This window comes from Sinocyclocheilus anshuiensis, unplaced genomic scaffold, assembly GCF_001515605.1.
Source record: "Sinocyclocheilus anshuiensis isolate Anshui unplaced genomic scaffold, SAMN03320099.WGS_v1.1 scaffold457, whole genome shotgun sequence".
Classification (NCBI taxonomy): Eukaryota; Metazoa; Chordata; class Actinopteri; order Cypriniformes; family Cyprinidae; genus Sinocyclocheilus; species Sinocyclocheilus anshuiensis.
The window spans coordinates 2,832,908-2,849,263 of record NW_015537939.1 but is presented as its reverse complement, the minus strand read 5'-3'; the positions used below and the strand labels follow the sequence as shown (position 1 = coordinate 2,849,263).

Below are 16,356 nucleotides of genomic sequence, written 5' to 3'. Positions count from 1 at the left end.
ATCTCATATTTTTAACAGTCAACTAAAATCTGACAACAATAAATCATAAATTCCTCTTCTTTATTTGTATAAAATAAAGTCTCATTCACGTTAGTCCCACAAATGTGCTCTTTAAATTAAACTACTGCAATAAAGTGGCATATTTAAAAACAGGCCTACTGCATACTTTGTGTTTCGTGAAAACAGAACACCCAAGCGTTGAGACATTTGCAGTTGCACAACTTATTTAAAGTTATTCACATTCACACACACATTGACATTGTACAACAACACAACAAGAAATGACTTGCATGAAACATTTTACTTCTACCCCAGTAAAATGCTTCGCTTCTTAAGACCGGCTGTGTGAGGGATGTTTGGACCTGGAATGACCCTGCTCTCTCTATCTATTTATCTATCATCCCTTTTCCTCCTCTCTGCTGAGCCATCAAAACTGCAGAAACTTAAATGGCACAGCAGGCACCCTCCCTAGTCGTGACGCACCCCGGTATTTATAACACTGGTCATCCATTTTGTTTACAATGACGGAGGTGTGCAGCGCTACCCTGGAGTTGAAGAGTCATCTAGCGGTCAACTGCGGTACTACAACTGCAGATTCTGTCGCGTTCTTCTGGGTCAGAGCTTTTCAGAGATGCCTTCTGCCCTTATACGAGCATTAACAACAATAAGAGGTAATAATAAAACTGATCTCAGATGATAAGTTGCACATGTATGACAGGATGAGCATTTTAATCCAAAATGACTTGCTGTAGCGACAGTGAGAGTTAATCTTGGTTCACAGATTTAGTGTCCAGGCAGGCAGGTAATGTGAGGTAGAAAATCCGCCAGACTGCAAATATCAAGATTTTCATCAATGTCCCCATAAAACATGGAAACACAACATGTGTGTGTGTGTGTGTGTGTGTGTGTGTGTGCTAAATATAAATCGTAGGTTTCCTCCTGGATGCAGATTGTGTTGTTGATGTAGCCTAGAGCGGTAGTAAATACCACAACTTCATTTTCTGTTCTCAGACATTTTGACCCAGATTCAAAATCCAGAGCTATTCTTCATGTGTCAACTATCAGCTGAAGAGAGAACGGGAAGGAGAAAAAATAACAGCAGTGCCCCGGATGACCTTGATTATGGTCCATTGATTTGGGTGACCCAGAGGTCAGCATGGTAAATTCTTCCTGTTCTCACGCACCAAATACACACATGTAAATGTCATTATCACAAGGAGCTGTACCATCATGTCAAAACACAGATGATTCTCACTTTGCGTAAAGACAAATGGCACAGGTCTTAAACCCAATCATTCATATAAACAGGTTTAGGAAAAAGCGATCATTTTAGATTCATGTAAATATCTGGCTCCAAACAAGTATTTGGATATTTATATCACACTTAATATCTGAGTTCAATACATTAGATACAAAATATCAAAAGTAAATATTGCAGAAGCTTTGCTCAGAAGTAACTTAACTTTTCTGTGATATTGTTAAAATATAAACTGCCTTTTCACGACTTAGGTTACAAAAATTTTTATTTATATGTTTGAAACACTACCGTTCGAAAATGTTGGGGTCGTATTACAGGTCTTAGAGGACGTCTCACCCATAGAGAGATAGCTGGCCAGCGTCTCTCTATAGGGGCATCTTCTCATAGCTGCTTTCGCACATCGCCTCGATGTTGGCATAACTCGTATGCTGGAGTCGATGGATGCGTGAGGAAAAAAGCGGAGCTTTTTCCCCTTGGAAAAAACGCTCGCAGTGCATGCCGATTGCCCCCTCGGAGGCATCGCGTGCGTGCTCTTTGCCCAAACAAACAACACATAGATCGTGTGTGTCATCTGATGTCAAATAGCGATGACACGGATGCACACACCTTCTAAATGCTCTGCTAGTGCTCGTCATAATAAATAGAGATAGCTCTTACTTTTTCCTTGGAAATGCACGCTTCAAACAAAACAGTCAATGAAGACGAAGAAGAGAATGATGTGATGCTCCCGGCGCCTATTTATACTTTAGTCGCACCGGTAGTGACGTCATGGCTGTCGCCGGCCAACGAGTTGGTGTTTTTTCAATGTATGCTTCAGACACGGGTCACGACGAGGTGTTCCCCATAGCGCCCCCTAGAGGACGCAGTTCGAAGTTCCCATGAAAGGGAACTATAATACTTTGAAATATTATTATTATTTGAAATATATTGTAACAATGTAGAAGTCTTTACAGTCACTTTGTATCAATTTAATGCATTCTTGCTGAATAAAAATATTAATTTCTTTAAAAAAAAAAAACCAATGCAAGTGTACAAAACCTCTGCTTGAGGAAACACATTTGTGTAATTGACTTTTGACTCAAAACATTAGTTACTGTACAATGAATCAAATAATTTTTCCTTGGAACTCTACTTTAAACCCATTACACACCCACATACAACAAAAAAAAACAGACCTGTTTCGCCCCAGCTGCAAATATTTGCATGTGACATTAAAATATTTGTAAGGCTTTTAAAGGCTGTGCACATTTTCCAGTTTTTACACTGTTCAATTTGACCTATTTCTTATGCCTTAATTAAAAACAAAACTTGCAAGCATGCTCGTTCTCATTAGCACATATTTGTATCATTTCGAATTCGGCTGACTCATAACACTGTGTCAAAACAGTTCTTCATTTTTATGTAAATGAGACTAGCCTTACGAAGCACAGGAATTGGTAAATTGTTATCTTATCACTAATGCAGTCCTGTTACACTGAATAAAATGCTTAGTTAAACACTAAAAACAACAAATAGCTCATATCTGTTTGATTAGGAGTAATATTCTTAAAAAAGCAGGTGTTCTCTGTCTGAAAACAATTCATTTGCTCTGTTTACTTGTTTTGTCCGGTGTTTGGGTGTTTGAATAGCACAGCATGAATTATGCAACCACTGAGACAAAAATATCATAAAAACAGCTGGACAGAATTTGAAAACAAATGTCGGGTCAGTGAAATTTAAAATGTAATATCCGCAATCATGCTGTGATAAGAAATCATGGTTAAGGACAGGTTTTTTTGCAACTAATAGGGATAATTTTGATCTAAAAATTAGATTAGAATAATTTATTCACATTCTTTTTTTTAAGAGGAAAAAAACAATGAGTGAACTTTTGATACTTAGCTTAAAGTCTCCATAAAGTCTAGACATTGGCTCTGATGACATCAACCTTGTGTCTGAAATCTGAAGCTTGGATTGCAATGAAAGTGTTGAAGGAAAAAGACAAGCAGGGTTTATCACTACAAAAAAGCAAGGCACGAAAACTAATCTCAGCCAAGATTCATCAGCAGCATCATGCAGACAGCTCCATGGAAACACATCCTTTTGGAGGCAGATCATTTATCTGGGCTTCCAAGCACTTGAGGTCGACACCGTCTGATATGTTTAGAGTTGTTTATTCATGAGAGATGATTCTCAATCTCATGAGATGTGAGATTAGTCATCAGGAAGGTTTGCTGGCAGGAGCGTCTTCATTTATTGCTCATCAGATGGTTGGGAATGGAGACTACAAACAAGAAACAGCTGCTGCTTTGTCAGCCACTAGGGGGAAAAACTTTCAGTTAGTCTCAGTTCATCAGTGGCCACAACTAAAATAGTTCTATCAATCACAAGGGTATTAATAGAACTAGCATAGAAATAACTACAAAATTCAATACATGTAGCATTAGCTTAATTCTTTTTGTGACAACAGTCCCCTGACCTTGTGGGACATTTGGGTCCCTTAACAGCTTACATAGCAGTCAGAGGTCAGGGATGAAGAATTGGTGCAAACAATCCCTGTTGTGAGGGAATCAGTTAGCCAACACAGTCTCATTTGCCTAGTTTAACCTTAGAGGGCAATCAGTGTGAGAGCTTTAAATTATGTCATTGTCATGACAGGGCATACATTTATTTTATAATTTCATATTTTCACAATTTTCTAGATTCATTATTTCACAGATAAAAAAAAATAAAATTAAATAGCATTACATTTGGAGCTGCCAATGTACAGAATTTTTTTAAGAACTAAACATGGGGAGGTTAAATGTCAACTACCTGGCCTATCTGTTAGCCTTTTTTCTAATTATTCTATACTAAATATTATACTTGCAATTTTTATTATCTAATTAATTGAGAGACACATGTTCGTTTAACATATCAGCACACATTTATGACTCCAGCTGTGTCCTTAAGTAGTTAAAATAAAATTAGTTCAGTTACTCAATAAATAAATAAATGTACAATGTTGAAAAAATTGAAGCTGTAAATAAAAGAAAGACTATTGGAGTACGTTTTACAAGAAAATACAATTTCAGTTTTTCTACATGAAAATTTCACCTTCAATTCAATGTGTTACTTGCTGTTTCTTTGTCATTTTCTTGTGCAATTTCTGATTGAAAATTATTTCTACACCATTTTTTCAGCACACATATTATCATACATTTTAGCTATGTCCTTAAATAGTTAAATATATACTAATAACAAAAATGAATGAATGAATAAATAATTAAATAAACGAATATGGTATAAAAGTTTTTTTACGTAGCCTATTATAATATAATATTTCAGTTTTTCTACATGAAAATTTCACCTTTAATTCAATGTGTTACTTGCTGTTTCTTTGTAATTTTTTTTTTGCAATTTCTGATTGAAAATGATTTCTACACCATTTTTTTCAGCACACATAGCTGTGTCCTTGAACAGTTAAATATATAATAATAACAAACAAACAAATAAATGTGGTATCAAATGGTCCATTTTTTTTTTTATTATTATTTTTTTTTTTTTTTACGTAGCCTATTATAATATAATATTTAACTCAAACCTCACACATAAGGATTTCGCCACAGGAATATCTTCAATGTTACCTGTGGCAGTTATTAAATATTAAATTCATAACTTGCGTTCCTGAACCTATTGAAGTTGAGCAAGTGCGGGAGTAGGAGGGGCCGGTGGGAATCTGCGCGTGGGGCTTCGCAGGAGGTAACCAATCAATACTCTCTCAATTCCTCAAAGTAACGCTGAACTTCAAGACGCTAGCTTTAAACGGACAATATCTTTTTTTAGCATCTCAGAGTGTCTGAAATGAGCTACACGGGCAGAGGAACTCCTCTCAGACTTGCTGTGGTTGTAATGCTGTTCTCATCGGGAACGCCGTGGACTTTCCGAGAGAAGGAGGATGTGGACAGGTAAAGTGTCCCTGCAGTGCGCGCGCTGTCAGCTCGCTGTTTACACGAACTCAAGAGGACTGAAAGTTAGTTTCTTGTGCGTGAGGCAGATTTGTTTACGTAGAAAGAAACCGCTGACGGCTCCTTTGTCTTACAGAGATGTGTGTTCAGAGAACAAAATCGCAACGACGAAATACCCGTGCGTAAAATCCACAGGAGAGGTGACTACATGCTACAGGTAAGAGACTGTTTACTTCTCCATCTTAACATTCTGTAGGTTCTTGTGTATGGTAATGTTTATATATTGTCTTTTGTAATGTATGTAATGTACCCGTTTTGTATTTATTCAATTGGACGTCACCACTTCCCATATGGGATAAATAAAGTGTCCTGTTTGTCTGTCTATCTGTCTGTCTATCATGGTTGTTTATTTTACATTTTTATGCGATGAAATCTGTTTTGCCTTTAGTTTTTCTAAAGGGGGGGAGATTAAAAGAGACTTTTAAATATGCCAGATTATCACTTGCTTATTAAGTGTTTCCTCAAGAGTGACCTGTACTGTTTCTGTTCCCAAAGTGGCCAGGGTTTCCTTTCATTGGGTTAGCTGTGTTGGTGTCTTGTGTGGGGCATGTAAAATAATCCTGTTTTCATTCCTGTGACCGTTTAGAATTAGTGAAAGAAAGCAAGGAGATATTATTCTTTGAAGGTTAGGGATTATGATGCTGGAACTTTAAGCCGGCTCCGGATGCAAAGCAGACCCAGACTCCTCAGCTTTACAGTGGTAACTTGACTTACTCTCAAAACCAACTGACTTTCCTATGTTCAACACAAAAGTTTTTATGAATGCCATCCAAGTTAACAAGGATACGGGTTGCTGAGCTCCAAAAGACAGAAAGCACCATAAACTTGGCCCATATAATTTGTCCTCCAAATCAAGTCAAGTCAATGGAATACTTTTATTCTTCAACATTTGGTCCATGGAAGACAATTTTCATTTTAGGAATGAATTATTATGAATTATTCATTATCTAGAATAAAAATCAAGCAATAGAAATTGTATATGAAGAGATTTTATTTTCTCTCTTGCATCACTTCTTAGTTGTCACCCTTTCTCTTCTATGGTGGTGCATTTCATTCCACCTGCATGCTGGAAGTAGTAAGTTAAAGCACAAACTACTACAGGCTTTTTATTTCAGCAGGCATTGATGTGCGATGATTTGAAACGCTTGCCAAAATTGTCAATAAGCTTGTCCTTGTAAATTCTTGGCGTGTGTGGTGCACCAACACTGGTGACCTGTGGAGTCCCTGAGTCTCTCAAGCATGCATGGAGAGTATTTGCACAATGGGTCTCATGTGAGCAGGCTTGCTATTAACATTTGCTCATATGCAGATGACTAAAATGACTCAAGCAGTTTTTATATGAGCTCATTGTAAATTAACAGGTGCAGTTAAGCCACCACACCTCTTTTCTTTGTGGCTTGGCGGCTCTTAAACTCATGATGTGAGGAAATATTTGTTCAGTTGATGCTTCTGATCTGATCTGATCTTCTGCGCATCTGTTCTTGTGTTAGAAACATGCCTGCAAGCCAGGGTTTGTCTCTTGAATAGATCATAATCTCAAACAGAGGAGAACGTTCATGCATTGCAGTGTGACATTTTCTTTGGTTGTGATCCATCCTGGAGTTGGATAGTTGCAAAAACTGGCCAAGGATGTGGCGCTAAAATGTTTTGTCCATCATTGAGTGTTCATTTTTTGAGTTCTTATGGGCTTTGTCTCAGAAAATATCTATGCATGTGTGTAAAAGTATTTTGGCGCTATGTTGTACTAATATGTATGTGGCTAATGGATAACATTTGTATCTGAATAAGGGCTGTCAGTTAATTTTAAATTAAACTACATTATTTGCTTTTCAAATTAAATCAAATCAAATTAAACTGCATGTTTTATGAAAATATTCCACAGTTTTTCACATTTTTATTTTTGTTTTATTTAATTTCATAATTTTATTTTTTATATATAATTTAATTTTTTTATTGTAACATTTATTTGTATAATTATTCACACAAAATTCTTTTAAACACCATTTATATAAGTAATCACACAAAAGGAATAAATTGACAGCTCTGATCTGAATGCTTTCATGTTGCTAAAATGTGGACCAAAGATTAATTAATGGTAAGTTTTATTGGGAGGAAACCGTTTTACGAAGAAAAGCAGTGTATTCTGAAAGTCTGGTGTGCAGTTGTTGATATTGTGCCATAGAATTTATAGGTCTTAGTTTTAAATTAACTGCAGCATACAACGTGAGTTAGTACTCTAGTCTTGGATTAATAGACGTATTTTTTCTCAGGACTGGGATCAGGGACAACATTGTGAAGCCAGATCAAAATGAATCAGAACGGGCCTTTCCAGAACATACTGAAGGTGTTTCTGGAGAACTTGGTTCTTGGTTGTTCTTCCAAATATTTCTGGTGGTTTCAGGCCTGTTTCTACACTCTTGAAGCATTCCAGGCCAAAAGGCAAAGGGAACCAAACAGACAAAGGCCATATCATATAAACCTCTCGTTTTCTTTCTACTCACTAACTCCTCTAGGGCTGAAAACCAGCCATGAACTTAAACATAAAGTTCATCTGACCACAAGCACTTGTTCGTCGCCAGAAGAAATCTTTTTAATTATCGGCTGAACCTTTATACAAACTGGGAAGCCTCTAGAGGCCAGTCGCATGTCTTTCTCGGCCCTCTAGTTCATCTTTAATGTCCACTGGTGTCGAGGGAGTTTATTTCCAGAAGTGTCCATTAAAAGAAACAAGATCATATTGGGTTTTTCAACCCAGACATGTCTAAAAGCTCTCTTGAGCAAATGCAGATGTGTCTGGCATATGCACGGTAAGCTAAAACCTGTAGCATGGCTTCACAAGGGTACTGGTTACCTACCACTGAACAGCTCCAGGTCTGATTGTTGAAGTACTATGAGATTTGGGGCTGAAATCTGAAGGACAAAGGTTTTCAAAAACACTTCTACCACATCTAATTCCATTGTTTGGACAAACAGGTACAGTAGCCCCATCCCATACTCTTTGGTTTAACCAGGAGTTGAACTACAGGAATCCATAATTGTGCTACATTGTCCTTCACAAAACGGGATGTCTACTAATTTTTTTTTTTTTTTTTTTTTGCTTTAAATATTTATGACCATGTGGCAAGGAAATGTGTTTTTTTTTCTTCTTTTTTGTCAGAGGACTGTATTGAGGATAAGACAATTGAAGTTGAAGAATCTGTCAGTGTCCTGTTTCTTTTGTATTTCTAATGGACTTGTTGTTTGTTCTCTTGAATACACATGGGGATATTTGAGTTATTTTTATTCTGTTCATCAGTTTTGTGAGTCCACAGGCATGTAGACAAGCTGCTATCTATGGAAACTTGTTTCTAGCACAGAAAAAAATGTTATTTGCGACATTTAATCTCAGTTCTTGCCGTTCTGAGTTCATATTTTACAGTTCTGACTTCTCAGAATTGGAAGATGTAATCTCAGAATTGTGAAATGAATTCGCAATTCTAAGAAGAAAACTGAATATGCAAGATGTTAACACAATTGCGAGAAAAAAAAAGTCAAAATTATTAGATGGAAAAAGTCGCAATTACCTTTTTTTTTAATCCTTGGTTGGGGAAAAACAGAATTGTAAAATGTAAGTAAACTCAGAATTATGAGGAAAAAAGTCAGAATGGCAATATAGCTTATATCTTGCTTGATATAAACTCATAATTCTCAGAAAGTCAGAACTGTTAGTCATATAAACTTTTTTTTTTTTAATTATATTACTTTTATTCATGATTTATTCAACAAGTCTCTATAATGGTCAGAGCACAGTGGTGAAGAGAAAAATGTAGCACAGATTAAAAAATTTGGTTGACGTTTCTTGCTAATTGTCTTAATTAAACTCACATCATTTGTTAGAAAAAATGATGTGTTCTCATACAAGGTTGTTTGCAATTGTTTTTGTTTGGATTTTTTAAATCCATCCATTTTAATTGATTTAGACTTTGCCAGTGTTCATATTTCATCAGGAACAGTTTATCTAAACAATTTTTTATGAGCGTGAACTCTGTCTTCTAGATTAACACTTATGAAATATGGAACAAATCTCATTTAACGGCAACACATGCACAGCCTGAAGACGTAAGAGACTTCTGCTACTTAATTGCAAAAATATTTAAGCGTGATTTATTTCCAACAAACATTTTATGAAGAGTTTGTACTTCCCTTTAATATTCAATAGACACAAGGAAGTAATTGATGCGAATCACTCTCAGAGCATCTGCCCTTTGGGATTCCAGTGCATTTAATTTCATGACTTAGGCAGAAATATTACGCAATTTTACAATGATTAATGCTCTTCTTGGTTAAGTTAACCAGATGGTTCATATCAGTGAAAGTCTTCATCAATCAGCTCAAAGTGCTCATCAGGCCGAACACGCTGTCAAACAAACCGTTTTGACCACCAGCTCATGAAATTCCCGGGGAATCGGATATTGGCGTTGTTGACCCATGAAACGAAAAGGGTGATTTAACAGGAAATCCTTTGCATTGTTCTCTGTTGTGTCTTTACGACGACTGTGGGGATTAATGGCAGAAGATCAAACAGTGGTCAATGTGCCAGTCTTTTGTTTGTGGTATTGTGTTTTTGAATATCATACAGATTCCTTCTTGTTTGCTCATACAGAGCTCTGGTTATAGTCTCTGTTATGGGGTGTTTTTATAGCCACAATGATTTCATGCAGGGGTTACGATTCCATCTGAATGTGTATCTTTTTAAAGCACAAGTGAGTCATGAGTTCTGTAGATGCTTAAATCAAATGGACCACTGACCACCAAGTCAACACCACTCAAGCTGATTTATAAGCTTTTCAACTGGCCGGTATTTATGACAGGGATGACCCTCATTGTCCTCTCCAAAAACCAAAAAGTTAATGAATGTCCACATTTTCAGGCAGCTCAGGAACGCGCTAGATCGAGTGACTGATTCTAGTTGGGACGCAGCCAGAGTTTATTTGGGATCAGTTGAGCCAAGCTAGTCAAAGCATGGAGAACACTGAATGCATTACCCAACAACCTCTGGAATTTACACAAGTCCCTGATGGATTCTGGGATAATTCCGATGAAAATAGTGGCGGTGGAAAATGGCGTTTGTTTTCTAGCACTCTCCTTTAATAATGTTCTCTCTTTGCTTTCCACATCTTGTCATGACGCGGTTTCTTTCAACGCAGGTCTGGTTGATGATGCCATGTTGCTGTGTGTACACAGCTGTAAGCTATGAATTCAGATGTGTTCATGAACTTTCTTCAAAATATCAGTCTTGAAGAAATTATCCAAGGTGAAAATTGTAACGTCCCATTGACATCTAAACAAATTACGTCAACTTCAGACAGATTTGTTCATGCGATTTTATGAATATAATGAAACCATTATGATATTGATCTATAAAGTAAATCATTAGCTGTGATTTTTATTTTAAAAATCTCCAGTGAATCTCTCATATAAAATACTACGAATGGCTCTGAAAGTAGCTAGGAGGGAAACTTAATGGCTAAAGAAACAAACAACTAGTCAATACTAAAGTATATAAATTATGCAACCATGTTTTTACTACTTCTATAAGCTTGTGAAACTGTTTTTAAATCATTTTTCAGACATATACAGTACCTCAAATGAACAAAGCAATACCGTGTTATTGTGAAGTGACATTATGGTGTCACATACAAATGATGGCCATCCCTCTCACTGTCTTATGTTCACAAAGGTTAATTTCCTGACCACAGTTTTACATAGTTTTGCTATTAATCGCCAATTTTCTTGCAGTAATTAGAAGCAATGGTGGTCTGTTTTGTCTCACTAGTCAAAACGATACAGACTCATGGTTAGGCCGGTAATGGTTTGCTCATGCAATTAGAAGGTCAAAGGGCAACAACCTGAATAATTGGGGCCTGATGTGGTAAATCCAGTAAACCATGTTGCTGTTTAAACCGTTCCCATTACCTAATTTATTCATTTGTAAAAACCTCATGTTTAAGTTAGTAATATTCAAGAAGTGCAAATTGAATTAAGATTTTTTTGCAAAAAGTTTTACACTTGTACTAATGTACACAAAATTTTGGGGTCGGTAATATTTTGAAATGTTTTGATTTTATTGATTTGTTTTTTTAATGCTCACCAGGGCTTTATTAATGTGATTAAAAATGTGATTAGAAATAGTAATATTGTGAATTATTATTAGTATTAGTATTCGAATTATTAGTAGTAGTATTAGTATTAGTATTTAGTATTAGTATTATTACAATTTAAAATAACGGTTTTCTATTGTAATATATTTGAAAAAGTAATTTATTCCTGTGTTGGAAAATCTGAATTTTTAGTAGCCATTAGTCTGCTTAATATTTTTGTGGTAATGGTGATACATTTTATTTTTTGATAATAAGACAGTTCAAACTGCATTATAAGCATATTTACTGTTGCTTTTGATCAACTTTACTGAATAAAACAAATCTTTAAAAAAAAACTTGAATGTTAGTGTAAATGTATAACTTTTTTATACTGTTTGCATTTGCATAATATAAAGCATACAGTCACTTGAGTTGTCAAAAAACACAATTTTAGTTTACAGTATAAACGGTAAGTGAGTTGCCACTGTATTGAAATCCCTTTATAGCAGTAACCCAATATTTATGCTATATGTTTTGATTGTGGAGTAAATCGATATAGGTGATTATACACTTGGAAAAAGGATGTTACATATCCTAAATAAATCTCTCTCAGGTGTCTTGCAGCACATACTGTATGTCACACATACAGTACATCATCAGTTCATTTCAGTGCTTTGTGAATGGAAAGCATATAGACTAAGTGCAACTGAACTAATTGTCTGGTACCTTTGGCTCTGTTTCCAAGGTCAAATTCACTTGAAATGCTCTTGTTGTAGGATGAGTTTGCATGTATAACTGCTGAATCTCAACCCTCAGAGACATTGCTAGTTGGCAGAACCTTCCCTGCTTGAGTTCTGCCAGTCGTTGAGGATAAATAAGTCAATGCCTCAGCTCATTGAGAAACCTCTCGGCTAATGTGAATGTAAAATGAGTCTCTCTCCATCCTGGCATCAGAGAGAACTGGGAAACTTGATGTTTAAGGCCCATTTTTTCCAGTAGTTGACTGAAAAAAGAAGACCTCTTTTCGGCACAATCTGAGAGCGCAGTTGAGCAACAGGGAGTCTGCAGCGCTGTTTGGGATATCTTGGCAGGCGTGCGGGGGAGAGGACTTGTTGTTTTTGTTGTGTTGCATTCCTCAGTGATGTATGAATTGCCTTGGATTTCTGGTCTTACTCTCGTTCACGTTTGCTGATTGCGCATCATCCTGTTTTCCATCCTAAAGTTATCACATCTCTGTTTCTCATCATCAATTAAAGTAGGGACGGTGGTGTCATGTCCCTAGCACTTTGACATCTCTGGTTCTTCGGCCGAAGTTTGTATGTGTTATAATGTGTGGCGATCTGCTGGAATTCTGTAACTTGTTTGCTGAGTTATTGTTGCATTTGTCACAAGTGGCGTACAGCGGCCGTGTTTTCTACCACACACAGCTGTGCGCTCTATCGCCCTTTTGCTTTTCTGCGGTTCACTGTCCGTTCCAGTGAAATCACAAATCAAAATGCAAACAAATGTGTTCCCACTGCTGATATACATCTACTGTGGCACAGCTGCAATTTTTGGCTTATTAAAATCAAAAATTATTTTAGGGCTGGTTAGAACCTTGAATGTCTTCTATTTTAAGCGAAAAACATTTCCACGTCATCCATCCAATTCAATTTCTTATCCGTGCATTTATCAACTGAGCTACAGAATCAGATGTACTGTACATTCTGGTAGAAAATGTTTAGAATAACAATTCAGTGTGCTATTGAAATTGCTATTTAATGATTTTTCTACATTTTTTATTTAGTCGTTATTGTTTACACTTCAGTTTTGACTTGAAAATGACCAAAAACTGTTCTGAAGATCTGATGTACAGATAAATACAGCACATTTATAACAGTAAAATATGATTTATTTGTTCTTATTATTGTCTTTTACACAACTAGCGCTACCACTTAAAAGACACAAGGGAAACAATGAAGTATCATTCTTACAAACACAGAAGTTTTAGGTGAAATTTACATGTCAGCCATGATGATTTCCATTTTGGCAAGTGTTTTGATCCACCTGTAAGCAATTGCATTGGGTGTAGATTGATATCTGCCATTAATGTTGTTTTCTTACTGTTCTTATGTCAGTCTTTTTAAAAACAATGCAGAGCAGATGCAGTTAACTAAAACACTTTGTCACCAGAGCAACCTGACGTTTATGTCAGAGGTCTTCAGCTGTCTGTAAATGATGGCCAATCACAAGAGAAGGAAATTGTTCATACGAATCAATTGTTTTGTTGTATGATAAAATCATTGAATAAGCTGAAAATTGTCAAACAGTACTTTTTGAGCATGAACTCATTTTTCTTGCACTTTCAAGGGTGTAAAGATTTGAAGCGCCTTTTATCAGAGCTGTAAATAAAAGTGAAATTGTCCTTGTCGTTTCTTTTGGATGGGCTTCAGTAATTTCGCTTCACTGTTTTGAGAAACAGAAAAATTATATAGTCTTTTTCTCCCCAGAGCCATTTTTATTGAGTTAGCCACATTAACAAAGCATGTTGTTACAGTTATGAAGGTTAGGAAGACATAATTTGCTTTTATCTAGAAATATCTACTGGATTTATTGACAAATTTTTAAATTAAAAACTATGCATAAAACATTCTTTGCCATGTTATTCAGCTCATTTCAGATGATGTCAAGCAGTAGTTATTTGAGAATTAGAGGCATTGATTGATGTTCTCTAAATTTAATTACTTATGTTTTCCACCCAGAAAGAACCCCAGGCAAAGCCAATGTGAGCAAATATTATTAGTTTGGATGAAAATAGCATTTGACGGGTAGCTCTAAACAAACCCAAATTAATAGGTTTAATATTCAATGTATATAGCAGTCTTAAATCTCAACCAGCGGATAGCGCTGGCTTTCTTCCTAGGCTCATGATATGTAATGCAGTACACTGGTATAGGAGTATCACAGCAGGATATCTTGTGATATGCCAGAGCATTGGCAAACAAGTGCTATAAATGTCATATATATCTGTTAAGTCTCATATATCATCATGAGCACGCTTGGTAAGAATTCTTCTGGTTCTCAGAGGCAGCCATAAACCAAAGCTGTAGGCAGTCTTTATTTTATTTGCAGTATTATACCATTGCGTGACTTTTTACAATAAACCAGTACTGAGTTCAATATGAAATCATTTGATTCAGTTCATTTCATGTCTTTGTATTTGTGGATTCCTCAGTGTGTACTAAAGGGAAAAAATTTCCTATTTATAGGCACTGTGTTTTATGCGACGCTTGAAAGGTTGCGGTATTTATAGATAGTATTTAGTATTCATGCAGAAATCTAAGTGAGATGTGCAGTAGTTTCCCATTCCTTTTCCTGATGTCTTTCTGGTCTCACCAGGCCAAATGAACTTGCATTTTACTGTTACATAATGCATTAAAATTTAGTGCGGTTGTTTATTTGTGCTGTACAAACACACTTTTTCAATGGCTTTGAATTCCTTTTTTGACTTGAAAGCTCTCTGTGGATTGACTTTCTTTCCTGATTTTCTTTGTGTTTGAGTGCCAAACGTTAAGAATCTCTCCTCTTTGTGGCATGATGTGCCGGGCAATACACAAGGCCAATGAAGTGAATTACATTGTACATTGTACATTCTCTTAGATTGTAATTCATTTGTGAAGTGCTCTCTGCAAGATGCATATATCATTCTCTGAGACTATTCCTGGTGACTTTTGTGTCCCTCGATGGTGTGTAAATATGATGCATAGTCTATAGACTTTTAAAAATGAATTATAGGCCTTTTTGTAAATGCAAGTATATTTATATAAATGCAATTTACTTTTTTATAAATAAAATGTAAATAAAACATCCATATGCATGTAATATAAATATTATAAAACTAAATATTTATTTATTTATTTGAGGAAATTAATTGCAAGGAAAAGTAAGTTTATCACTTTAAGTGATTTTATATTTTACATTTATCAGAATTTATTGATCTTACATGGTCAACCCTGTTACGGTGGTTTTGTACTTTGTAGAAATATATAAAACTGTCAATCATGTTACTTCTTTTAAGGCTGATGATACACTGGGCAACTTTTTGAGCATTGTTGCCGGGCAACTTTGGGCAATGTTGCTGTCAATGGGTAAACCAGGTGAGACACAGGGCCCACGACCGATCTAAAGTATCCAGACAGAAATTTGTTACCCATTCTCAATGGGGAAAGTGCCCAAGAAACACTGCTCCAAAAACGTTGCCTGGTAAAAATTGCTCAAATAGTTGCCCCGTGTATCATCAGCCTAAGGTAGATTAACACTGTTTACAGTACTTAAAGCCAGGCACTCATTTCAAATGATAAACTATTTTATTTGGACACAAACACAGAACTAGCAAAGTGATCAGAATATTAATTAGTTAAAGTCCCCCTGTGGTGAAAATCAAGTTTTTTATGTTGTTTATTTGTCTATGTGGTGTTTTTAATATGCTTTTAGACAAACCATGTGCCAATCCATTTATCAACACCATTGCTGAGTATTTTCTCCTTAAAACTGTAGTTTCCCAAAGGCAGTCAAAGAAACATGGTTTGAAACAGCCTTTTTTTGCTACGTCACAAAATTCAATAACCAATCGCGTCAAGGGATCCTATACTATAGCATATCATTAACTGTGCTGCAAAGCAGAGGGTCTAGTGAGAAGGGAGCCAGGTTAATCCGGTAACAGTTATATTTTTTCTGTAGATTTTTCGATAATTGTTAATAACTATGGAATAAAAAATACGGAGTGTATGTTTACATTTAGTTAAAAGTGGCTGTAATCCGTCAGCTCCAGTGGCGCAGATGGATAAGCGCGTGCCGTTGGTTTTTTGACGCGATTGACCCGGGTTCGATCCCGCCTTTTGCCGAACTTTTTTTTCTCCCTTTTCAAATCTCGTAATACATCGTAAAGGCATTTATTTTCAATAAAAATTAAGGAAATAATCAAAAAGTTTAAAATAAAGTATCGGGTAGGGTT

At 36.0% G+C, this 16,356-nt stretch overlaps 1 protein-coding gene across 1 annotated transcript in view; it reads left to right on the top strand.

Annotated features, from left to right (window-relative positions):
• Positions 1-4,949: 4,949 nt before the first annotated feature.
• LOC107662219 (collagen and calcium-binding EGF domain-containing protein 1-like) overlaps positions 4,950-16,356 on the top strand; it is a 56,641-nt gene continuing 45,234 nt past the window's right edge. Inside the window, exons 1-3 of the mRNA XM_016452159.1 lie at positions 4,950-4,978; positions 5,063-5,184; positions 5,321-5,401. Of these exons, the coding sequence (XP_016307645.1) occupies positions 5,081-5,184; positions 5,321-5,401 (185 nt within the window). The 5' untranslated portion in view covers positions 4,950-4,978; positions 5,063-5,080. The remainder of the gene's footprint in view (positions 4,979-5,062; positions 5,185-5,320; positions 5,402-16,356) is intronic.